The sequence below is a fragment of the Styela clava genome, chromosome 11, assembly GCF_964204865.1.
Source record: "Styela clava chromosome 11, kaStyClav1.hap1.2, whole genome shotgun sequence".
Lineage (NCBI taxonomy): Eukaryota > Metazoa > Chordata > Ascidiacea > Stolidobranchia > Styelidae > Styela > Styela clava.
In genome coordinates, this window is record NC_135260.1 from 12,798,185 (window position 1) to 12,825,104 (window position 26,920).

The 26,920-nt window shown below is 33.1% G+C and overlaps 2 protein-coding genes and 1 long non-coding RNA gene across 3 annotated transcripts; 2 read left to right on the plus strand and 1 right to left on the minus strand.

The window, feature by feature from the left end:
- Positions 1-23: 23 nt before the first annotated feature.
- Positions 24-2,989, minus strand: LOC120347495 (putative G-protein coupled receptor No18). The gene is made up of 3 exons (XM_039417504.2): positions 2,317-2,989; positions 2,038-2,174; positions 24-1,548 (listed from the first exon to the last, which is right to left on the minus strand). The coding sequence occupies exons 1-3, from the start codon at positions 2,779-2,781 to the stop codon at positions 543-545; spliced, it is 1,608 nt and encodes a 535-aa protein (XP_039273438.2). The 5' UTR covers positions 2,782-2,989; the 3' UTR covers positions 24-542.
- Positions 2,990-8,011: 5,022 nt separating this feature from the next.
- On the plus strand, positions 8,012-10,669 carry LOC120347612 (uncharacterized). Its single transcript, XR_013479044.1, has 5 exons — positions 8,012-8,030; positions 8,416-8,530; positions 8,894-8,919; positions 9,525-9,658; positions 10,202-10,669. It is a non-coding gene; the product is annotated as an uncharacterized LOC120347612 (long non-coding RNA).
- A 3,407-nt stretch (positions 10,670-14,076) lies between these two features.
- Positions 14,077-17,687, plus strand: LOC120347910 (uncharacterized). Its single transcript, XM_039418022.2, has 4 exons — positions 14,077-14,406; positions 15,042-15,183; positions 15,829-15,941; positions 16,422-17,687. The coding sequence occupies exons 1-4, from the start codon at positions 14,155-14,157 to the stop codon at positions 16,665-16,667; spliced, it is 753 nt and encodes a 250-aa protein (XP_039273956.2). The 5' UTR covers positions 14,077-14,154; the 3' UTR covers positions 16,668-17,687.
- Positions 17,688-26,920: the final 9,233 nt, after the last annotated feature.

Here is a 26,920-nt window from a genome sequence, read left to right on the forward strand (position 1 = left end):
CAAATTGTATACATCATAATACATTACGCTTTTACAAATCGAATTATTCAATACAATTATAATACAATTCAAATATACACAAAAATGCAGCATTTCAACAATAATTACAAATTATAGGAATAGTCTTTGAAACATAAACTTAAATCAAGTTCAGAAAATTATATGCCACGTACAATCAATGCTTACTAAAAATTTTATATAAATTGACTGTTGTTACTTATTAAATAAATGTTGTTTACTTAGCATATCTTATTATTTATAATGAATATGATTTCAAACTTTTTTAATTTTTCTAAATCATATTAAGTATTCATCCTCATCTCGAATTGATTACATAGCATGTTTGGAGCATTTTTTTTAAAACGATTTCAACTCTGAAACATCGTATTATTTTATAGCTCCAAGCTACTTGTAAATAAATAGAATAACTGGTTGTAATTCTATTTAGTGCAATTATTTTAGTGGCAAATAACGACAATTACATCTATACAAAATTACATCTAGCAAAAAAACATAAACTCTTCATAATGAAATCTCTCTCTCTATCTTGATTGGACGATATTTTGAGAGCTAATTGAACTGGATCCTGCATCTTTATTCTTGGGCGTTGTCTTTTCAAAGGTTAAGAAGCTTTTGAATTCGTCTCGAAACTCTTTGTTTCTGAAGTTATAAACAATACAATTCCATAGACTATTTGATACTAAGATCAATAATGCGAATGCTTCGAGGGTGGTCGTGGTGGCAAATGACTGGTTGTCGAGCATCGAAGCCATGCTTAGTATATGCAGCATTAAAGTAGGAAGAAGGCTTGCAGTAAATGCTCCGATCATGATGCAAAGCGTTATAGCAAGTTTCTTTTCCACTTCTGCGTTTTGAGCTTGCATCATCGCGTGTGTATTGGAGTCAGACGAAAACAGAAGGTCCAGAGTTGCCTTCCGGTGCTTTTTAACGGCGGCAAAAACTGCAAACGCGCTTGACCAGATTATTCCGAGAAGTATGCAAGCAACGGTGATGAATGATGTGTCATCAGAAATCATGACAAACGCCTTAGACATCCTCTTCACGGTGTCTTCTGATTTGATAGGAAAGGGAAAGACGGACACGCAAATACACACAAACCATATACTGACAACCGCCATTTTTGCGGTTCGTATGCCATTGTGTTGGGAATATCTAAGGGGATACATGATGGCATATACTCGATCCAGCCCAGCTGTTGTCAAAGTGAGCCACGACACGCAAAATGATATCGAGGCTGTCAAACTCAAAACAAAGTAGTATTCAGCGGCTTGTATTGCATTTAGAAATACGTGTCCGTACATAAGAATAAAGCAAGGACAGACAAACAATCCAACTGCCAAGTCAGAGACTGCAATGGAGAGCTTGTAGACTGATTGGCTGTTTTTCACTTTCTTATTTCTTGAAGATCTCATCACCATTCTTTCGTTTCTCAGGAAGACGATAATCACGATCAAATTCGAAGTACCGATCAGGACGCTCATAATTACAAAAGCACTAATTAGTACAATTGAACTGATCAGGCACCTCCTTTGAAATGAAAACATTTTGTCAATAAATAAAATATATACACCTATTGTATTCAACAACTTTTGGAAATTTGTAATAATTTGTCACTAAATTGAAAGGTAATAAATATTATCAATTGTTTTACTGTTACAAGGATAGCATACAATATGAATACACAATCACATTTTTACCAATGAGACTCGAAATATTATTTTGAATGTAGACAATTTGCTGATGTATATATATACGATAAAAGTCCATATGGTCGATAATAACATGATTTTTGAGCGTTAATTCATCCCCAAATGTAGTTATTTATTCAAAACACCGAACACTCAATTTCAAGCGGCGTTTATTTGCGTCGCTATCACACCAATAAATTAACCGTAAGTTGAAGTCATTTTCTTCTATGGGGGTTAGTGACATCGATTCGACTAATAATACATAGAAAATGAGAAAAACTTTTATAAATTTCTGCTTAGAAGGTGACAAAACATTTATCGTTATAACCTGGTGTGACTACACTTCCAAGATGAAATCTTTCCATCTGACTTATCGATCTGTTCGATTCTGCAATAGATGGGACCACAGATAGGAAGATTCCTAACGACCACTTCGTAGTTTCCGGGCAAGTCATACGTTGCAACCTGAAAAACAACAAATTTTAAAAATTACCAATTAATTGACATGCTCTTCAAAATGTTGAAAGTGAATGAGGTAAAATCCAGATTGTCACAAACTATTTTTTTTTTTATATATAAATGAACTATTCCATGTGAATCTGCCCACCTGTATGCATGATTCCGAGAATAAGCCATCATTGGGGCTTATTCTTCCTAATGGAGTTATCATTTCGTTCCACATTTTATTCGTTATCGATTCCGGATCTTCATCACTGAAATTTTTTCGATTATATTTGAAGGCAGTTAGCAAAGTTGAAGAACATTCCTTTCTGAAATTTGAATTGTTGCAGTATCTTGAATAAACGCATTTCGAAAATGAAGTGTAAGCGTAATCTCTCCGGTGACATTCTGAAGTCAATCTAGAGCAGTTCCATTCTTCCATTCTTTTCATATATTGCACAAGCTCTCTTGCGCTGAAAAACAGTTGCCTGCAACAGGATTCCCGAAGTTCTACATTTGAGTGTAGGAAATCGTTGTTGCTGCTGCAATCTTTGTCTAAGAACTTGTCCATCTCCAACGTTAAACATAATGGCAAAAACGGGCTAATACATAATAGTAACAAGCCTTTCATTTTACACCAAACGTTGATAATGCTTCGTTAAGTGTGTCATTTAAATATATAGTTTTGATTCTCTAGAATTTTTTCATAAAATTTTTAAGACATATACAATGTTTATAAATTTTTACGCGTGTTTCACCAAATTTTGAAATCGTGACTAATTCCCAGTAACAGATATTCTATATCCTCTTTCTCATATACAAAATTTTAATCCAGTCTCTATATGTATGATACATTTTATTTTACTTATATTCTCTGCAATATAATATTTGAGGACTTGAAAACCACGTTCACTCACACTTCAGCAGCATAATAAGCTTAGGAGGTATTGTCCTTATACTAATGAAAATATACTGTTACTGCGATCCAATTTATTACCAGAATGAAGTAAATTTTATAAGGGAGTATGCATCTGTTATTGTGATATGTATAGCCTATTATAAAATAAATAATATCATAAAATACTATTTGAATGCAGTCACAATATTATTCCAATAAAAAGTCGTGGTTCTCTAATTTTCTTGTTAAAATATCCAATAAAATAAACAATATGTTAATAAATATTAAAATTTTGGAGCTCCAGAAGTATGTTCACTAAGATGTCGCACAACCTGAACATAGTATGTGCGTACCGGCTAGGATTAAGGTTGTGTGACATCTTGGTGCACATACTTTTGAAGCACCAAAATTTTCATATCCGGCCGTAAAAAGGGATTCAAAAAAAGCTGAGCGTGAGTCACTATGAAAACAATGTATGTATAAATTATACTAAAATTAGCCGGAATGCAGCACATTATTACTTGTTGAAACTATGTTCAGCAGCCTGGAAAAATAAGGCTCATTACCCTCCTTTTTTTATTGTGCTTCAATTAATCCGCGAGAAGTATTTTTAATCTGCCGTCAAATTCTTTATTGTTACTATGCACATTATAATTGATTAAATGAACAGTGTGGCCCAAATAAAGATATGGCTTTCGAATCATTTTTTTCGAATTTAGTATATGTATTTATACACCCTAATACATCCTTTACTTCATCAAAACCTGTAGTCTTATTTAGTATAAGATTTAGGAATCCAATTTTATTACAATGCAAAAACCCAAAATTTAATACTCAGCAACTTGATTTATTTTTTTGAAAGAGAACTGAGAATTAGTATATATTTGGATTTGGCTCGAATCGGTTAAAATCATTCAACAACGCTTATATTTTAAAGAAATCATTGCTGTAGGAATTTAGGTTAGGTATTTAGTAACAAGAATGTTATCGAAACAGCGTACTCCTTCGAATTTGAAAAATCTGAATTCTAACGAATGAAATTTGGCCACAATACCGCATGGTGTTGAATTTGAAAAAAATTCGAAACTATTGAAAACTACACTTAAAAAATGGCGTTTTTGAAACATTTTTGTTTATTAATTTCAATTAATCGTTATTTATAATCAATTTCAAATTTTTGTATTAAATATTTACTCAATATTTCACTCCTGCCTGTGCTAATTTTAAATTTAATATTTTTTCATATTTAACTTTGAATCAATCAATATTATGCAGAAACAAATATTAAAATCTGGCATTTCTTCATTATTCAATATTTCGACGGCTCAATTTTGGGTGCTCTCGTAGTATTCATACTAAGATAGCGCACAACCTGAACATAGTATGTGTACCAGGTTAGGATTAGCAGGTTGTGCGCCATCTTGGTACGAATACTACGAGAGCGTCCAATTTTGTGTATGCTGACTAGACGTGCAACCTTATCAAAATGAAATTTAAAAATGGAAATAAAATATGTCAACATACAATAACCATATCTATTAAATCGGTTAATTGCCAACGTCCGTAGGTAGAATATGAGTAGCCCAGGTTAGCATGAAAGTTCAGATAATATAATATATTTTCCGAATGAATGCATATCTTTGTTTCAGATTTAAATCTATTCTCTAACAAGGATGACATATACCGAGTGTAATAAAAGATTTGATCCCTACATTTGAGCTATCTTATTTTTAAATATATGAAATAGTTATAGATTCCCAGATATTAACATTTTTTCACATTACTTCAAGTTATAAAAAATAGCGTTTTTCAAAAAATAAATTAGTTTAATAATCATTATACCAAGGTACAAGATGACCGTCACCCAATACACCATATTGAATTACTTAAGGGTGCGTAGCCACTCAAATACTATATTTTCATGTATACTGCAGTACCAAACTCTCTGACGCGATTATAATGCTGTAACTGTAAGCAAGCATTGATATACAACCGAAGAAAGCCAATAATTTTGGTAAGGATTTGCAAGAAGGGAATATGAAAATCCATGGATCATTCTCCCTAGCAAAACCACTTTTACGCTATGTCAAACGCTGACTGATTTGATATGACATATGATCAACATCGAACTTGCATACGTTAAGTTTTTGGCAAATTTATTCAAAAAAATGATAATGAGGGCGTTGCTTCTGTAAATTAACACACAACACCAGAACTCATACTCAACGTTACAGACTTGGTTTTTGAATCGATCTGTATTCCAGTACCATGTAGATCAATATGCATATTCGGAGAAGATCATATGTCGGTTGATATTACATCTTTTGTTTGTGTTAACGTCCACAGGGTTTGAAATTGGGAATTGAATTATTAATTTCCCTAATACATTTGTAACAAACATTCTAGGTTTATACTATTTCGGGGTTTAGTGACCACCGTATACTGACTTTATTGAGATATGTAAGAGGTTTTACTGAAAATCATTGTGATTTCTCATACAGTATAGTAAGGAAAAATTGGGGTTTTTGAGCTGATGTTTGCAAGCATTTCGGCATCGAGATTTTTGGAACAACCCAATGCGCTTGGGTATTTGGGAATGATTTCACTCGGCTAACTACAATTTTGTTTGCGTTTCTGTACACGTATATAACCAATATATTTATATTGTCTATAAAGTTAGTATAGGCCTTGAGTTTGCTAACACTCCTATTGTAAAACTCCTAACCCTATAAATAAATAACCGGTTTTCCCGTAGTGCGTGAACCAAGATGGCGGACACCGGAACGTATTATGTGTATCAGGTTAGGGTTAGGCCATAGTTTTAATCCAATTTTCCGTGTTTAGTTCTATAACGAGTTCGGAGACTAGCCAAGTGACTCCCGTAGTATTTGTACCTGGAATTATGGCCTAACCCTAGCCTGGTACACACATGACGTTCCGGTGTCCGCCATCTTGGTTCACATACTACGAGAGCACTGAATAACCTCTGCCTGTTTATGCGGAAGCCAATATTCTATAGCAGATATTTCATGACCTAAGAACGGAAGCAAGTATCTAGGGTCAGTACACGGCCAGCAATGTATTTGGTTTCTGTATAGCGTTTCTTGGGGGTTGAACGTCAAAGTATCTCCTGTCTTTGATAGAATGATGGGGAGAAAATATATTGAAAAGCAGATGTGAGATTCAGAAAGTCTTGTATTTCAAAACTCCATATTTTCATTTCATACATATAAATAAGGCGTGATATTTGTGCGCATTACAAACAATTATACGTAATATATAATGCCTTTAAAATATGGAAAAATATGAAAAATTCTGTTTCAATCGCTGTATGCGAAATTGCTGTTAAAATTCCGTTTACGAGAGCACTGAATAACCTCTGCCTGTTTATGCGGAAGCCAATATTCTATAGCAGATATTTCATGACCTAAGAACGGAAGCAAATATCTAGGGTCAGTACACGGCCAGCAATGTATTTGGTTTCTGTATAGCGTTTCTTGGGGGTTTAACGTCGAAGTATTTTCTGTCTTTGATAGAATGATGGAGAGAATATATATTGAAAAGCAGATGTGAGATTCAGAAAGTCTTGTATTTCAAAACTACATATTTTCATTTCATACATATAAATAAGGCGTGATATTTGTGCGCATTACAAACAATTATACGTAATATATAATGCCTTTAAAATAAGGAAAAATATGAAAAATTCTGTTTCAATCGCTGTATGCGAAATTGCTGTTAAAATTCCGTTTTATGCGCGAAAATTACGTAGCTATGAGATGTAGGAAAGATGTTTTTAGTGATAAAAAAGCACTGCAAGAGTACATTACATTTCCAACCTACAATTGCTTTCAAACTTCCAGAAGTTGAAAAGGAATATCTGCTGCGACGCTCTAGTTAATGTTTTACATTTCATCTGGACTCGTTCGTAATTTGAGACTAATTGTACCTCTCAATTGTATGGGTTATCTATCCATCGATCTATCTGGTTCAAGTTTGACAGGCTCAACGATTCACGGGGATGATATCGTGGTACGTTCAAATATCCACGGGTGAAAATATCAGGGGGTGCAAGTGTACGTGGGTGAAAAGGTGAAAATATCGGACCTCCAGAAGTATGCGCAGCAAGATGGCGCACAACCTGAACATAGTATGTGTACCAGGTTAGGATTCAGGTTGTGCGCCATCTTGGTGCACATACTTTCGAAGCGCCAAAACATCTATGGGTGCAAACGTCAGTAGGTGCAAATGTTCATGGATGCAGTCTGTAACTGGATGCCTAAATTTGCGGGTGCAAATATATGGGTGCAATCGTACTTGGGTACAAATGTCCGCGGGTACAAAAATATTCAGATGCAAATGTCCTGTGTGCAAATTTACTCGGGTGCAAAGTTAATGGAACCGTATACATGGAATGCGTATATATCACCTTGAACAGAGAACAGCAATATACCAATCGTTCGCCTTGTATTTTCCTGTTGAGGCAAAGTCATTTCATATTTGAGAATATATGAAAATATAGATTTGAAAACTTTCCATTCTCAGAAATAGAAAACAATTTGTCGTAGACGGTCGAACAAGTAGAAAGAAGTTTTGAACTCAGTAAACACTTAAAAATCACTTAGCTTTCAATATCAATATATAATGCAGGAAATACTTCGGTGACTAAGGAAGTAGCCCTTTGAAAACCAATTGAATTACTGACAATATACTGACATTGGATATTTTTGTTAGAGTTTATAAAGAAACGAAGTATGTGCTATAGAAAATTGTCGTTATATATTAGTACGACCTCGCTTCCGTGAATTCATTCATTATAAGAGTCAATATAGTTAACCCATACGATGTCCGGTTATGTCATCAACACCGTTAAATCTCATGTACATTTTGAAAGACTTTTTATAAAATCTACTTCATTGACCTGACAAAAAGATCGACTTGTTTGTTTTGATGGTTAGGCAAAGGCTGCCCAGCTATATAACGTAAGTGTTTTTAACTTATAAGGGCGTGTGAACTCGCGACCTATTCTTATATACTTTGTAATTCCGTGAATGTGGTTTATTGGTAATATACCCAACAACGCAAACAAACTTAGTGCTTAGCTGCGTGATTTCATTTAGTAATATCTGAACGTTTTGAGTTTAGTAAACAACCTTATTGATGTCGAGTCGACATGTTCATAAGAGCATTATTGCTGAAACTAATTTTGCAGTTTAGTAACATGAATTGGCGTTAATTTATATTCTGAGAGTTTCTACCGCACTGTATAGTTTGTTGTTCGTTGATCGGCTTGCATGTTTGCTACCATTATTTCTAATATTTTCGCGTTTAGGTGAAATTGAATTACTTTTCTTTAATAATTCTTAGATAAACAAGTTTTTGTTTAACTAGTTTTTAAAGGTGTCACAATCTGTAATTAGTTTCAAGATGAACAAGATTTTATTCCTTGTTTTATTGATCGTCGTCTGCATTGCTCTGGCGGGTGAGTGATTTACCAACTTTTTTCTTCCTCTTAAAACTACTGTAAGACGTACAATTCATACAAAATTCTGGAACCTGGACCTGAAATACTTATACAGATATTTCATAAACAGATATAATAATGAATAAAAACATGTGTATGCCTCATTTTCATTGCATTTTTTATTTTCTTTGCCATTCACGTCTTGCAGTAACTATTGATATAATAATTGAATTAATATTATGCCAAGATTACTTAGGCTTTGACGTGATAGTGAGAGTGAGAGTCTGGTAATACGGTACGTTGATGCAGTACAGCTTATAGAATAATTAGTTTGTCTCTTTTATATCTTTAATATACTTGCATCTTTGTTTGTTTTTCCAGATTGCAAGCCAAAGAAAATACGGAAGGTAATATATGAAGCAGATATTTTGGTTGCGATCGTATCCCGCGCCAAAAAATATTCATCTACGACTAGATATTAGGAATCTGATATTCACTTAATTAATGACTTTAGATCTAATATCTGGAACATTTATTTTTTATGTGAAGTGATTAATTTGAATTGATTTGCTTTGCTCAATCATTGAGATGTAAATCAATGATTATTGTTGCTACTTTGGTATGCGATCTCAGCGTTCAGTAATCGCAGTGATTTAAGTTAAGGTTAGGATTTGAATTCTTTGAGAATGTCTTTATATGATTGAGATCGCGTTCAGCAATTATGACCACATACCAAAGTGGCACCTTTTTTTTCATAGCACGATAATACCGCAAATAATAGGAATATCTCTATTCACCCGACTAGTTTCCGCTGAAATAGATTGTTTTCATCACACTCGTCTGGTATTGTGTTGAGATAGCAAAAAATTGAAAGCTTTCCGCGTTGAGTTTCAAATCCCTGCGTTTATTTTTACTACAACACGTTTAACTCATCAAAATGTAGAACAGAAAAAGTTAAAATATTCGAAAGGATAACTACTCATTCACAATTAATGGGCATAATTTTATTTAGACCTGCACGGACATGGAAAAAAGAGGAAGATGCACAAGAAATTTAGACCCAGCTTGCGTTATTAAAAAGAAAAGAGGAAAGATTGAAAAAATTGATCTGAACAATCCTTGTGAATACTGTCAAGTGAAGCACAAGTGAGATTTCTCATTTATATCAGCACGCCAAAGTATTTTTTATCATTTTATACTCTGTGAACTTTAAATCAAACTAAGTATTATGTGGCCCATTAACAAGTAATACATATATCATATATTACTGTATAATTTATTCATTCTTCTATGAATTCCGACAAATTCTTCAAAATTCGAAGGTCAGTATCTTCGAGTCACCAAGTCACTGATAACTTCCGTTTACATGGTTCAGATAAAAATAGGTTATTCAGGATAACATTGAACATACAGATTGAATAATAAGGCTTCTGTTTTACATTTTATCCAACACATTCAGGTTCAAATAATAAAACCTGTATTTTGGTTAAAAGAAACTACTGATACGGAACCCAATTTTGCTAAACTAATTTCACTATTCTTGGTCAAACTTGATATCCCCAGCCAATGTTGGATGAAAAATATAGTTTAAACCTGCGTTCTTGAAGAAAGAATGAAGCATGTGTATTTTATGTTAATAATATATAGATATCTTTCATCAAATAACATAATGGTGCATATTGTTTACAGGTTCAAATATTTCAAAGGAAAGTGTGACACAATCGATGGATAGTAAATGATAAAATATTGATTATATCAGCTGATGACATGACCGAAATGATGACAAATCTTGAATTTTTACAATTATTCTGCATTATGCTTATTATTTCAAGTTTTCACTACAAAATATTTCGTCGATAAATTGCAAAACAAATTCCATATAAGATGGCACATTAGAACAAATTTACAGGAAATGTATTATTCAATCCATTATAATATTATTGCATAAATTGTGGCATGATTTTAAGTATTTCAGTCAGAAATAATTTTAACGATGGACCTATGTTCAATTCTTATAATATTCAACCAAAAGACGTTGGTATTTAAAACAATATAGAATGATTTCTGGTATTTTCAACCGTTTTATTTACAGTGGAACGTGAAATTTTATGTAATTTTTTTTAATATTTGTGTACTATATATATTACACTAATCTGAGCATATTGGTTTGGTAATGTTTGTTTAGTCTCCTTCGCAATCCCAAACTATCTGTCAAGCTTAAACTGATTATTACCTGAATGCATACTTCGCCTGTAAAAATTCAGTATACATTTTGGCATGGAGTATTGTTACCCTATCCAATTAGGTTCTCCGGCCAGAGTTTCGTTAGAATTTGCGTACTCACCACCAAAGCACCATTCCGCCTTCTGTTTCTCCATGACATATTTGTCAAGTATTTTCAGAGTCAGTGAATTTTTGTCTTTTTTAACACAAGGTTCAGTGGCTTCAACTTCACTCAACGTCAAAATATTAATACGCGTCTTTGTTCGATTACCTACATTGGTACATTTTATGTGAAAATCGCGGAAGTTTCTGGCATTCTACCCCTCGTCTTGAAATTTATAACAGTGCCGCCAATGACTTATAACGCTTGTAATACGCTAGAACAACACGCATTGTTATTGAACACTAAATGGACCTATAGATGTTTTTGGTATTATGTTGTTGGTGTTGTTGTTCGAAAGCTTGTTCTTGTTGTTATGAAAAAAATCTCTTCAATTACTCGACCAACTGATTTTGACATTTTCGGTTTTTAACGATTGTTGTTGCCAGTAGAGGGCTATTGCTTTTATCTATTCCAAAGATTTCTGTGGGCTCTATGGGATTCGTATTTTTGGGCGCGATGAATTCATCAAATTAAAAATTCAGCACTTTGTGGCGGTTCTGTTTGCCTTCGCGAACGTCGCTATCTGGTGGTCAGGCGAAGTCGTGAAGATTGCGGTTTACGGTAAACGATTAGATAACTGTACTACTTCGCTTTTGGCTTTCGTGTCCATAAATTTGAGCATTTCTCTCTTGTTGTATCTATCAGATAAAAAGATTGAATGTTGAAATACAAGACTTTATGAATCTCACATCTATTTTCGATATATTTTCTATCCCATTAATTTTATCAAGGACAGAATATACTTTGACGTTCAGCCCGAAAGAAATGCTTTACAGAAAAACAAAGGGATGACCGTGTACTGACCCTGGATACTTGTATTGGCTTTCAAATCGTAAAGTATTTTCTATAGAAAAATGGCTTTAAGTAATACGATCATACTTCTGGGAATTATTGCAGCGAATATATTACAATTGACCTATGCCATATCCGCCTATGTGATCAACTATGCAAAATTTCATTGAAAGTTTTTAAACTACGTTGACTTAACATAATATAGATCAATAAATTCAATACAATAATTATTAAACCCCAAATCTTTATGGACCTAGAGCATTTACTGCAAGTGTGTTAGAAAAAAAAAACTAATATAACTAATTCAATTTCTACTCTAATATTTCGTATCTGGCATCTTATCTAGTTACCACAAACCCTGTCGTTGACACGAACAAGAGATGGAACATGACCCGCAATACCAACTCCCGCGAATAGGGATATTATGTTACTATATAGTTGTATACACATCGACGTCCAATGTTGGATGTGCTTTTGAGATCATAGCTGATTTCACCCTTATCATAGTTTTCTAAATATAGTCATCAGCTATATGTGTACATTTACATTGAATTATAAATCTAAAGCTTGACGTATTCAATAATGTTGAGTACATCATTCTTAATATCAAATTAGCCAAATAATGGCATGAAGTTAAGGTTGTTTTGATAAAGGGAATGTTATTCGTACTCTCAGGTATGCAAATTCTAACCAAAATCATTACTAAACTAAATATCAGTACAGATGCACTAGAAGAGTGTTTGAGGAAATCGAACTTCAACTGTATTTATTGTGTTTCTTCACGAAACGAATCACGTTTTAGTTTCCAACGGTTGGGAATAATTTGAGTTCGTCATCGTTTTTTCTCGAAGTTCCTCAAATATAGAACGATAGTAATAAAGTAACATCATATTTAGAATCAGGGAAAAATTCTAGATAATCATGTTAAAAGTTTGACAATAATATTTCGTAGCAATTTCTAGGCGTATAATCGTTTATCACCCAAGTTATTTTAGCTTATGTTGATCAATTTTTTTCCAAATGGCCTGTTTCGAATATCAGAGCAAGAAATAGCATTAAGATCTTTGGACTTTGCTAAATATGATAAATGTGTTTGAGAGCGCAACCAAATTTGCGTTCATCGGAACGAAAAATATTTAAAGAATGAAATTCATAGCAAATAGCAGCAAAACTTACTTTTTGTCAAAATGTGTTGAATGGAAATCGAATGCTCTTGACACGAAATAATTTTCCTTTCTATAAATAAAATATATAAGCAAATCAGCAAGTAATTCACGAAACAATGACATTTGAACGTTATGAATTAATATATCGAAAAGTTTGGACCGATTGATTACTTTCGGCATCATAAACTATTTCGAGATTTCTTGGCAACCGTGAGCCGTCAAGTATAAATAAAACTATCAATACTATACCAGTATTCATAAGTCTTGAATAAGTAGAATGTGGTTCATAATAGTAGAATGTTTCCGAGGTTTAGTTTAGTTTGTCGTTAGTAATTTGAGCATCGAGTGAATGGTGGTGAATTTATTAGCAGATGGTAGATAGATCATGCATTCAGACCATATGAATTATCTACTTAGACACGATCGAGTGTGATAGTCATTTCAGACCTGCAATTAAAAAAGTAAAATGGTATTATTTCAGCATCAAAACTTTTTGACAACTATTGAAATTGAAATATAAGTAACATACACTCCAAAAAAAATATAAAATTATGATTATTTGAGGAGAATTTTAATGAGGCAAAAACGTACTCGTATGTAACGTAAATGATTGAGTATATTTGAAATAAATATTAAAAAATGAAATTTTGACCAATCCCTTCGAAACCGTCTATCTAGTCATATTTAACAACAAACAAATACCATGTACAAAAACAGTTTTTATTATACAGAAACTATCAGCATTCCAGAAAACGTTTGTATATAAAAAAAAATGTAATGTTATAATAAAAATGATCATCTTCGAAAATATTTAATTGACCATTAACGTTCAATAATTAATACAAAGTGTAGGATTAAAACGTTTACATCCTGTGATAGGCCATGGTGACTATTTGCTCGGTCTAATATTAAGTTATTCTCCCTGGAGCAGTGTTTATGAAACTGTGTTCCGAGGCAGACTATAGCGTAAGTAAGACATTTTCAGGTGTGCTTCAATTTACATGAAAGTAGTTGTGTTTAGTCTGATTACATATAGCATTAATAATTATTTCAGGCCGCACAATATTCAACTAACTACACTTGATATACTTTCGGGAAATTCAATGGAAGAGTTTTGGTTAATTTTACAAATCCCACTCTCTGCTTCAAAGTCATCCAAAAAAACTAGAAAGTAATAAATGTCTCAATATTGTTTCGTTTTGAGTTAACTATAATCAAATACCAACGTGAAAGTAAACTTTTCCTCGCAAATGCCTGATGATAGTATTGATTTTTAGAGTTAGTTTGTAAGGTATAATATGAAAGTTATTTGTGCTGGTTTGTCCAAAACGGGCACCAAGTCTATGAATGAGGCTCTCAATATACTTGGATACAAAGTATATGATTTACTAGAAAACTTCGAAATATTTGGCAAGGAATGGCGAAAAATAATTGATGGCAAAGCTGGAGTGGAAGAAATACGAGCGATGTATAAAGACATCGATGCAGCAATGGACGTTCCAATTTATTCATTTTGGGAAATGATTTTGGAGGCCTTCCCGGATGCCAAGGTATAACTTATAAAGCTAGCGCTCATTCCTCGGTAACGGTAAACTCAATTCAACTAACTTTAAACCCTTTTTTTAATATCTGTTTTCAAGTATGTGACGTTAACAGAATGGGTGAAAGCTTAGGGGCATATTTACGTAAGATGTTTAAAGCATACCCTCGACATGGTACATATGAAACCGGATGCGAACAATTAATAATATTGAATTTCAGTGTACCATCGCGAAAAGGAGGCATCATCGATTTAGTTAATCATAATCACATCAAGTCACTCTAATAGGAAAGCTCGTTTGCTAAGATCTCTAATACTCTCTCATACGAAGGTAATTGGAAAACAAGACTTCGAGATAACATTTCCGAGATAAAAGAATATACAAATATTTATACAAAAATCTTTAGATCGTAATAACAACGTGATATTCTACGGTAGTGTGCGACAATAAAGCAAGTACTGGAAAATTTATGACGAATTGGGAAATATACCTGAATTTTTTTCATAAAATATTTTTTTTTATCTAATAAAATTCAGATAGACTGAAAATATAGACTACTTTTTGTGAATGATCAAAAATTCTATTTTGATCGTCGATTATTCTTGGGTCTTATCAATGAAAAATTCTCAAATGTATTTTTCTAGGTGATACTGACGGTTCGTGATGACGAAGACAAATTTTGCGAAAGCATGAAAACGCAATTAAGGAAAAATAACCAAATATTCAAGTTTCTTACTCTATTTTCACCAACGTTACGGCGTTTTTTAAACTTTTGCGAAGATGCAGGCAAGTGTTTCATTTTTTTTTAACTGAACAATTATATAAAATGTGAGTAGAATCAATTTTGTGGTACGCCACAACAAGTAGCAAATCAAAAAATTTAGTTTGTCGAAATTTTTCAATTTTGGTCTGTTAAATTTATCTTCACAAATTTCGAATGCCAGGCGCGTTTTATTACTGCAAGTACATCGTAGGTTGTTGGTAATTTGTAATAAAATTTAAATCAAATTTGTCAATAAACAGTTTTCTTACATGTTTTTTCTGTCATCTTGACGTGTCAAAATTTGATTACATGTTCAATCTATTTTTCCTTCGGGTTATTCTTTCTTTTTTATATTCATTTTTGCGTAAATACCGTTTTGTACACGTTCGCTGGGAGGACTAATTTACTGTAAAATGTACTTATTTTGGAGTATATGAAGAGAAAAAATTGGAACCATACTGTATTTTGTAGAGATTGCCAAATAATATATTTATAAGTATTGTAATCTGAAATTTGCCAGGGCTCTCGAACTTCTCTGTCAAAGCTTGACATAATATATTTTATATGTTATTAAAATTTGGAATACATTAGTGCCACATACATAAAATGTAGAATAAATTAATATATTTTAATTGTATGTTTCTTGCTTTTCAATATTTATACCAAAGGATCCAGAGTATTTTGCAACAAAATAGGAAGAAATATTTTTACAGTCAGTCCTAAACTTAATGAAGAATTACTGAAGATGTGCTATCGGAGACATAACGCCTATGTAGAAAAGGTATTAAGTAGTTAAACTAACTTAAAAATGAGAATTGAAGCCACAAAATAACGAAAATTTCAAATGTGCTTCGAATCCATCGAACTCCTGATTGATAATTTTGTTTAATATAATATTTCGAATCAAAATACTTTTTTTTACGTTAACTGCCGATCATTGACCTTTCAAGCCTTAAAACAATTTAAAAAAAACAATACATTCACAAACCATTAAGGTATAGTGATTCTTGACTTTCGTTGTTTGGAAATTATGTATGATATAGCATATTCAATAGGACATATTCAATTTGACAAAGGCTTCTTCATACATTTTGTATAAATGCATAGATTTCTTTTTCTAAATGGAAAACAAAAAAAAATTGTACGAGGATGAATTGTTTCTATGCATATTGCATTTTATTTAGTTTTTAATACGTTTTTACTGGAATGGTTTATCATTTCGCTAATTCAATATTTTAAATACATTTTGTATTTTCTTTAGTGCTGTCCACCTGAACAACTACTTATATTCAACTGCAAAGACGGATGGGGACCGCTCTGCAAGTTTTTAAACTTACCAGAACCAGTTGGAACATTCCCTCGAAAAAATGTTGAAGGAAATATATCTACAGAATATACACAAAAAAGGACATTTATTCGCATTAAAAATGAAGCAATGATTTCCATATTTTTACTAGTTTTTACATTGCTAATTTTTGTTGTTATAATCCTTATTGCCTGTGCATAATGACCTAATGAAATAGCATGATAAATGAATAAACTGAACAACAAATTTAGGGCTCTGATAAATTCATGCTCATTATTTATTCCTTTTTTAATTAGAAAATTATCTAAAACAGTGCAAAAAAATATAGTTTGTCGTCGTATATTGTAAAGCAAGATCAAATTATACACGTGAATAGCAGTACAAACATTTTGAGTCTATTATTGTAGGAAAATGATATTCTTGGGACTTGAAAACCAATATTTATTTGAAAACAAACTGTGTAACATATGTATCGTGTTAATTAATTTCATCTAATTGTAATTAATATATATTTGGCAGTTATATTCTTTCCTGGCATTAAAAGGTTTTAGATCGGTAGTCGGCAAACTGTGGGCCGCCGAGCATTTTCTGGTGTGCGCCCAATAGAACTCAATTATGGCAGTGATACACAAAAAAGTTCTATAAATTCAACATTACATAGAAGTTTTTTGCCAAATGTTTTTGTTCATATATCAAACGATCATACATATGAACGTATACGTTCATTTCAACTAAACAAATTAAATATCCCCTCAAATTTAGAAATTTCCAACGAAATTGTTGGGCCTTGAAACCTTTTCCGTTTCACGATTTGGGCATCACTTAAAACCGACCATTGTTTTAGAATTAGATAAATAAAATGAAAATTGAAAACAGATTCGATGACATGAATATGTGAGCATGTTCTTCTTGTCAATGAAGCCCAAATCATGGATATATATATTTATTGTTCACTGCATTTCATTATATAAAATAATATCTTGTTTTCTACATTGTTGTATTCTTTTTAGTCTTACATTTGTATATCTTACTTTTAACAACTTCTATAGTCCTACATTTACGTCTTACACATTCGTGTAGGATGTGGGTGAGGCTGATGTGGTGATGAGTATCAATTTATACCATATTACTTGAATTATTCCTCTGAATTGTGTAAGATGTCCCAGGCTTCATTGACAAAAGGTTTTGTCCAAAACTCATGAACTGATTCTGAACCCAAAGTTCTTGTCCAGGATCACCTCAACGGTAATAAGAGGAAGATAAAAACATCCTTATGGATATTCTTGTGAATTTCAAATGTTATATATATATATAAATTCAATCAAAACTCTGATTTCTAAACCTTCAAGAAAATATATCAAACAGTGTAAATACTTTAATCTAACAGCGAATAAATAATAAAAGCGAACGTGATTCTCACATCACCAACAGTTCCTATTAACTTCTTACGAGATAATTATAAAGTATTTATGTGAGTCGTGCCGATCGGAACGTACATTATATACATTTATGTTTGTGGGATAATAATTTGAGAATGAAATTTTAATTTGATAATGGAATTAAGAGATATTTCTGAAAACTCAAGTCGTAAAATTGGATCCTACGAAATTCAAAGTTGATAACCCAGAAATATTTGATTATTTTTTTCCTAGTTTTCAATTCAAATTGGGGTAAATTTCGAGTTCTTGTTGATGATTGTAGTGTACACTGTAAATAGAAAAAGAGGATTTTTGTCATTTCCACCTCATCCATTGTGGTGGAGTGATAATTTTTCCACCTTATTTCGTTGTATTATTTTATATACATCGTGTTTCGTTAACCACCCAAAGAGGGGAAAAAGGTTAATGCACTCACTGGGTGTGTTACCAAACATTTCTCCACTAAACTTGGTGGAAAAGCATGAACGAGTCATGTCATTGATATCGAGGTGGTTATGACGATGTCAGAAGGCTGAGCGCTATTGGCTGAAATCGTTTCGATATTTTTATGCGCGCTGACTTGACTTATCATTCTGCCGAGGCTTCGATGAAACTCTGCGCATAACAGACTGTGTGAGGTATTCAACTCCAATTTTAAATAGACAGAATAAGTGGGTGGGCACATTTTCTGTTGAGCTTGTCTCAAGCTACAATATGGGGAAAACTTACATCGTGCGGAGCGGTTTGAGCTTGCTGGCACAGGTAAGAATTCTAATTATTAAGTTGATGCTGATGAACAAAAGCGAAATTATAGTACCGGTACCGTATAGTCATAATTAAAACATCGATCGGTCAATCCATTTTTACTATTACTGGACTAGGACTTGATACTATATAAATACAGAAATGTAACGTTATCAGTAACTTATGTTGCGAGGGTAACTTAGGTACCAGTAGAGATAATGATTTATTTTCAGAATATATCAATAAAATTACAATAAATGTGAAAAAAAAACAATCATAGAATATAAACGGGAGGGGCGGGTAAGACTACAAGGTCAACTATGTCGACCGACCCCTGAAAAAAAGAAAAATTCCTATTAGGACAAGTCATTCAGGAGTCATGAGAAAAAAAGGCCGCGTATAGATTTTTACCTTAATTATTTACAACAATTATTTGATGGATTACACATAACAGTTCCAAAGATATCGTAATATAAGAAGGAGGATTATTTAACAAGTTAGCTAACACAATACAATCTTTGAAATAGGAACTATTTGAAATAAAAAGAAATGACAAAGATAGATACATATTTCAAAAATATAGTACAGTCAACTGAAACTTTTAATTAAATCTCAGATCAGATCAGAAATCCAATTTTATTCAATTTGGAGGATAAAAAAAACATTCTTTAGTCATTTAAAATATTCCCTAAATGTTGAAAACTTGATGAGAACAGCAAGTTCCATAAGCAAATGTAGTTGATTAATATACATAGCCAAAACTGAGATTGGTGTTTTTTATTATCAGATATTGAAACATTAACATGCAGTAACGTAGTTTTAATATTCAGTCAACCAAAATTATGTTAAAAGTTCTCAACTAGAAGTTATTACATGACTCGTTAGGTATGCAGTTAGGTGACTCCATCAAAAGCACAGTTACCACATTTCTCCGTGTACAACACTCACTTTTGAGGCTTAGTATTGCCACCGAAAAAAAGGTTGCGTCTTATACATCGGTTTAATAAATACCAAGAAAAATTATCAATATTTTACGCTAATCGGTCTAATAATCTCACATATATTAATCAAGACTGTCTTAAATTTAATTTGGCAAAGTTTGTGGTTCTAAGAACACATGCGCTCTATCTATGGATACGTCTTATGGTAAATTATACTCATGGGTATTATAGTAAGAGAAAAAATTGTATTTTTAGCCTGGTTAAAAGGCCTTGTCAATCAATTGCTCAAAAAAATATTAATGACAAGAAAAATAGAAGAATATCACATGGAAATTCACAAGGAACAGTTATGCATGAGAAAAAGAAAAATATTAAGATGGGCTTAAGGATAAATACAAAATTCTCAATATGGTCTTACATCATGCTAGACAAATAGTCAATCAATCATCAGAACGAGGCAATTTATATGAATAGAAGAAAAAAGTTATATGTTACACGTCAGAAAGTACACGAAAAAAACCTAATAGAATTTTCAATAATTTTCTACAAAAACTAAAGAGAACTAGCTATGAAATAGTGAATTCGTATCAATTGTTAGGATTTGACAGCATACACTGAAATTTGCTCATCATTGTGTCACATATTCTGCTAACAAATTTTGTTTTAATTAGCGATTGAACAATTTTAGGGAACATTGTTTTATACTCTGGTGAATACTTTGCCAGACTTCAATGCCCTTTAGCTTAAGCGATTTCTTCATGGCTGAAGACTGATATCGCGGGGTAAAGTACAACTTGTGTGATGTACTCCTTGTCTCATATGTGTGAATCTTGGGAAATTTTGACAAAGTAGTTTTGAAAATAATCTGGCAGCAGCAGATTTTCATAACCATACATAAATTTTCCAATTTCACTTATGTAGATATCTTTCAGTTGAAGAAATCCGCACTGATGATACAGCTTTGTATTTTTAATACGTATTTGTTTAGGTGACCCTTCGTACATCATGCATCTAATCATTTTATTTCGTACAATAGCAAGAGGTTTAAGAACACTTTTGTCGCATTTCCCCATCATAAAATACCATATCGTAGATATGAAAAGGCCAGGCTATTATAAATTATTTTAAGAGATTCCAGATTAACAAATCTTCTCATTTCATATAGCACTTCAAGTGATTGAGAAAGTTTTTTTGAAAGGTAATCTATGTGATAATTCCATGATAGTTTCTCGTCCAAACTAATTCCCAAATATTTTATGTTACTCGTTCTTTCTAAACTCATTGTGCCAACTTCTAATTTAAAGTTTTCATTCCTCATTTTTTACTCAGATTCAAAAACCATGAATTTTGTTTTCGAATAATTGACAATTTATTTAGTTTGAACCAGTGGTCAATTCGCTTTATTTTCATATTCATAGTGTTTTGGAGATCTGCAATATTTGTAGCAGAGTCGAGCAGAGCCGTATCATCAGCGAATAGCGTAGTATCGAACGAGCTGACCTTGGGAAGGTCATTGGTGTAAACTAGAAACAGGAGGAGGCCAAGAGTGCTACCTTGTGGAACTCCACAAGATACACATTGAAGGGAAGATTTATAACCATTTGATTCAATGAATTGTTGACGCTTCATTAAATATTGCCGAAGAGGCAATCCGCGTATGCCATAGTGGGACAATTTGCATAATAATATATTATGGTTAACAGTATCGAATGCTTTTGCCAAATCTAAAAAAATGGCACAGGATACTTTATTATCCGATAAATTATTCAAAATTCTTTTAGTTTGACTACAGCAAGCTCTGTAGAATGCGCATTTTGGAAACCAAGTTGGGAGGTACTGATAATATCATATGTGTCAAAAAAGTTTATCAATCTTTTGTACAGGGCTTTTTCAATGACTTTTGCAAATTGAGATAGTAGAGATATAGAACGATAATTATTTGGGTCATCCCTTTTTGTACAATGGAACAACTTTGGCAAGTTTCAGGATATCCGAAAAAATACCTACCCTAAAAAATCATTGATCAAATCTGTAGCAGGTGCTATAACATATCTGGCCATTTTTATTAGTTTGATGGGAATATTATCAGCGCCTGCTGATTTTTTTTTCATCCAACTTAGTCAGTAGAATAACAATTTCACATTCAGAAACATCTGTTAGAAAAAAGATTCATTTTTACAAGGACCAAGCATGTGTTTAAAGTGAATGCCCTCATTATTGTTTGTGTTGATTCTAGAAGCAAGATTTTTTCCTACATCAGCAAAATGTTTGCTTAGCCCATAACAAATCATACTGTGGTCCCTAATTTCCGAGTTATTACAATTTAGACATGTTGGCATTTTATTTGATTTAAATTTTCCGTCAATTATTTGTCAAATTTGTTTCCAAGTTTTAGATATATTGTTTGTATAACCTGAAAGTTTGAAACAATAACGTGTAACGTGACGTGAGCTATCTCAACTAATTTTGATTTGCCAAAAGAATTATGCAAACTGTTAGGTGTACTGGCATATCTGTGTATAGGCTATTGGGCTTATTTATCTGTTTATGACACTAGCCTGTGGTGTTTGGTTTGGTGAGTCGACAGGGAACAGTTTATTTTTCATTTGTGCTAAACTTGGAATTACTGTACACAACAGCAAGCATACATATTGTTATGAGTTATTATTGGAGTAGCCTACAGCACATAACTTTCTATTTAGGATGTTGATTTTCTTGAACATGAAGAATGATCACAGTATTGGGAATCACAAGCAGCTAATGGCAGAGGAACTAAATGCTGAAATGGGGGAAAGATAGCAGATGAGCAGTGAGCAACTGATGAGTCTTTTTATTTTGTACAATTAATATATGCAAGTCTAATAATGGTACATGTTTTTTAAGCGTTTTAGCAGGGTTAATCTAGTGTGTTGTATTTGGATGCAAATACATTGTTAAAATCTTTGACTGTATATTGTAGAGGTATAATATCACTCTATGCTGCAAGATCATGAAGAGTTAGAACCAATGTTTATGTCTAGCCCTAGTGGATTGGGATATAACTTAGTTTATGAAAATTCGTCAATTCAATATGACCTTGGTAAGAAGACGAACCAAAAAAATGAGCTAGTCTGTGTTGATCACCACTTATATATTGAGGTACCCAGGGCTGGGGAGCTGGTTCGAAATCATGATGGCTCTGGCTCCGGAGTCACAGTGTATTCAAACTTTGGCTCCTGCTCTCAAGCTTCATTTTTTTTTATGCCGGAGCTGGCTACATAGCCATTATCAGTGGTGCAGCTCAATAACGCACTTTGCCGATTGTGACGTGTTATTCGGGCTGTAAACACCTTAAGTCGGTGTCATGTTAATTCCTCTTTTGTTCTTGCCCTTAACTTGTGAATTCAATGGGATTTATAATATATCGTATTTCCCGGCGAATAAGTCTACCCAGCAAATAAGACAACGTTCGTACAAAAATGGGTTTTGCATACAACCCCCCAATAAAACGAACGGGAAAATCGACCACTGAAATGGTCGCCGCGTTCGCGCATTTGGTAAAATAGCGACTTTTCCTGCCACATAATATTCAATCCCTGACAACTGCTGTCTTGCTATTTTAATTTAATTGTGTTGAACATGACTCGCGATCGTGGCAACTTTCGACCAAATAAAAGCATTAATCATTGGCAACCAAGAGTGAATAAATATGCAATCCAAGTTTTCTGGACTGAAAAGCGGATTAAAAAAAAAACAGGGCAATCTAGGGATATAATAATGTAACTAACACGAACTGGTCCATTATATTTAGTTTGGTACATATATATCAGGTCCCCTCGGCAGTTGTAGGACACAAAATTTTGCGATCTGCAATGTCCAAAAAAGCGTTTTTAATCTGTCACGGGCTCTCATAAAACAATGGTGTTTCCTGTTTTATTTTTAGTACTTTATAATGCCATTTTTTATTCAAGAAAATTTGGGTTGCGTAATCAATCCTTTTTTTATCTTAGCATTTCGTCACCGTTGATTATCTATATTAACTCGTATTATCACAGTATGATGTGCGAGACAAAACATATGTCTGAAAAATTTGTGATTCAGGGAAAAATAAGCACTGAAATAAAAGCTGTTTACGGCGTAATGTTTATGGCGACCAAAAAAATCGGCAATTGTCACAAAATGCAAAGCACATGTGATAATTTCGGCAATAGACCTTCACTCGTGATGCATACCCAAATGCGGCAACTTCAAATATGATAATAAAAGTGTTGCTATGCCAGATTTGCAGTCCGAGCTGACCCCAAAAAATTTGGAAATCATACCGTCACTGAAATAAATCTCAATACAATTGAATCGTGCTCGCGATGTATATTTTTATTTATTTTAAAAATAACGAAAGAAACATATGAGACTTTTATCCAGAACATAATATGACATAATTTATGGAAAATATATTCAATAAATTTTTTTCTAACAGGGAGATAATTAAAATAAAATGAGTTGCAGCATTGCGATAGAGCGAATTCATGACAACTCATAATTGTAGAAATGTGAATAGGAATACGAAAAAAATATGGATCAAAACAAGATATAATCAGGCACTTTGCCGCATATTCTTATGCCCAGAGACTGCTGTGGTGTATTTGGGAGTAGTAAAACCTTTCGTTTGTCCCATAACGACTCAGTCACGAGTTATTCTGAACAGAATTAAACACTTTTGAAATGAATTGGATATTTTATGCCATGAAAAGCTCATAATATGTTGCATTGAAATTTCAAAACCCCTCTTGAAAATCCTGGATACACCCCTGGCCATTAGGGTTTTTGAGCTTGACCACAATCATGAAAAATTGCAGCTTAGCGGAAATGAAAATCAAAATTTTGATAAAATAAGCAACCGTTTCAAATTTTGATACCAAACTTTCAAACATATAATGATACAGAATAACTTTTAAATTACCTTAATATAAGGAACTAAAATTTATAAAATGAATTATAAGCTGAAAAGTATACGGTAGTTTTTATCATTTGTAACGTATCAGAAATTGAAAAAAATGAGATTAGCCTGGAGCCTGGAGCCACCAAAATTTTTGGTAGCTCCATCCTCATCATCTGTTTTGATAAACTTGGCTCCGGCTCCACCAAAATGTCTCGGCTCCGACTCCAGCTCCGGCTCCCTAGCCCTGGAGGTACCTATCATAAATTACGTGTCCAGTACTCGGACTCCAATTTAGTTGAGAACATTTTCATTGAATATGTTCGAAGTTAACGTGTGACCCTTTTTCTACTGCAAAAGACTCACTCATCTAATCATTTTTTTGTATTTTCAGATTGTAAGTACCACACCAATGATGAACTCTGAATTATCAATAGATCACATTTCGAATGAAAGCTTTAATTACACAAAAGAAATGGCAGTGATGGACTCTTGTTACTGGATTTTCAATCTACAAATAAGAGAAGAGAAAAGCTTGACATTTATCACAACATGCCTACTGCATCTATACCAAATGACGAATTACCATTCAACAAACAAAAAAAGCGTAACTCAACTTTCTCATTACGACTGTATTCAGTCTCTTTTATGACCTTTAGTAGTCAATTTCGCTGAATATTTACTGTTTTAATAAATTGTATGAATTTTAAAAACCCGTTGTGGTTTCATGCTATCTTAGGGTGGTTACAGTAGGTTTCCAGGCTTGCAAGATGATTGATCTTCCCATCGATTGGGGTGGGATTTGTTGGGTGGAAATGTTAAACGCTTACCCAAGGGGTGGAAAAAGTAGAAAACCTTGTGAACCAAATATGTCGGTGGGAATTCCCACCTTTTTCATTTACAGTGTAGATACTCGATGGTTGTCTAAAATTGCCAACCTTATACTCCACGAAGGACAGATATAGTAATCAATCAAAAGCAAAATTGCCTGGGAGTAATGGAAACAATTTGAAAATCCCGTATTGTGATTATGACGGAGACATTGAATACCTAAAAGAGGTCAAGTGTATGACTTCAATAGTAGAACTGAAACGTCATATCCTATGTGTTTTTTATTAATTTGGATTTTAGTACTGACGTCTCACAAGGTGGCGTAAGATAGCCACAAAACACAGCGATGTTTAAAAAAAAGAGGCATATATACAATATATACAACAAAAAAAAAGAGGCAACTTTTCTATCATACGACATGTGTTATTGATATATCGTGCTTTCTTGGGCCAATGTATGCACACATAACCACTCAAGATCTTTCTTACACATTGTGTAGCACTTCAAATCATAATTCATAATTTAACACTGCTATCCTAATATCAATCTATGGTATTTCGTCCAGGACTTTGGTGGTCGCTAGCAAATCTTTTCTCAGCTATGTTTTCTAGTTTTATAGTGCATGGCAGTGGCTGTCTAATTTTGACTTTCGATTACTGCAACAGCTTACAGTATGTTGCAAATTAAAATCCAAATTGCTACAGAGTTGTGGAATAGAGCCACCGTGCTTTTACTAATTCAATTCAATCACAACAGTAATCAGTTGCCATAGTTCTTTTCCATCATCGGAATCAAAAGGGTATCACACAGATATCTAATTATTTTGTGTGTTCGTTTCTATTCATATTTCAAGAGGCTTCGTTAATGGGAAAACGCATGAGATAAAAGGCGGTGTTTTTATTTGATCTTGTGATCATGTATTCGCAAGCTAAACACAGAAGCGTGGGCTTCAGTAATATCACATTTCTCAGTTAATAAAAAATTATTTACCACACACAGCAAACAAAAGCTTAAATACCATTACGTAATTTGTTGGCACGACCAAACATTGTCCTTAAGAGTGGCCACAAATGGGCGTGTCTGGCTGTCGAGTACCGCCTTGTATTGGAAACGAGATTAATCGAATACAGCTGACTAGAATAGCCTTCTTAATGACCTGGCCAATAATGACGTTCTTAATAACACCACTGGTTCATTGGCTGATATAGATAATAAATCAAAACGTTAAGTTTTTGAGTATGTTCCAAAATCATATACCTTATTTAGAGTTTTTTCAAAGCGTCGGGGGACTTCACTTATATATCTACTCTCATAAGTAATGTGTATTACTAAAATCCAATTTTTCACTGGTATTTTGGAATTATAAAAAAACTGTCACATATCTACCATAACATATAATAGTCCTGCATCAAAACGCATTTGTTTCGTACCTATCACTTATTATTCTTATACTTCAATCATGCAAATGATAGTGAATCTTCGGTACTCCCGTAATGTGTGTACCAGGTTAGGGTTAGGCCATAATTTTATTCCGATATCCCTATCTTAGTTCTATTACTAGTTCGGGGACTGTCTGTGTTAGCCAAGTGAATATACCCCCTGCCC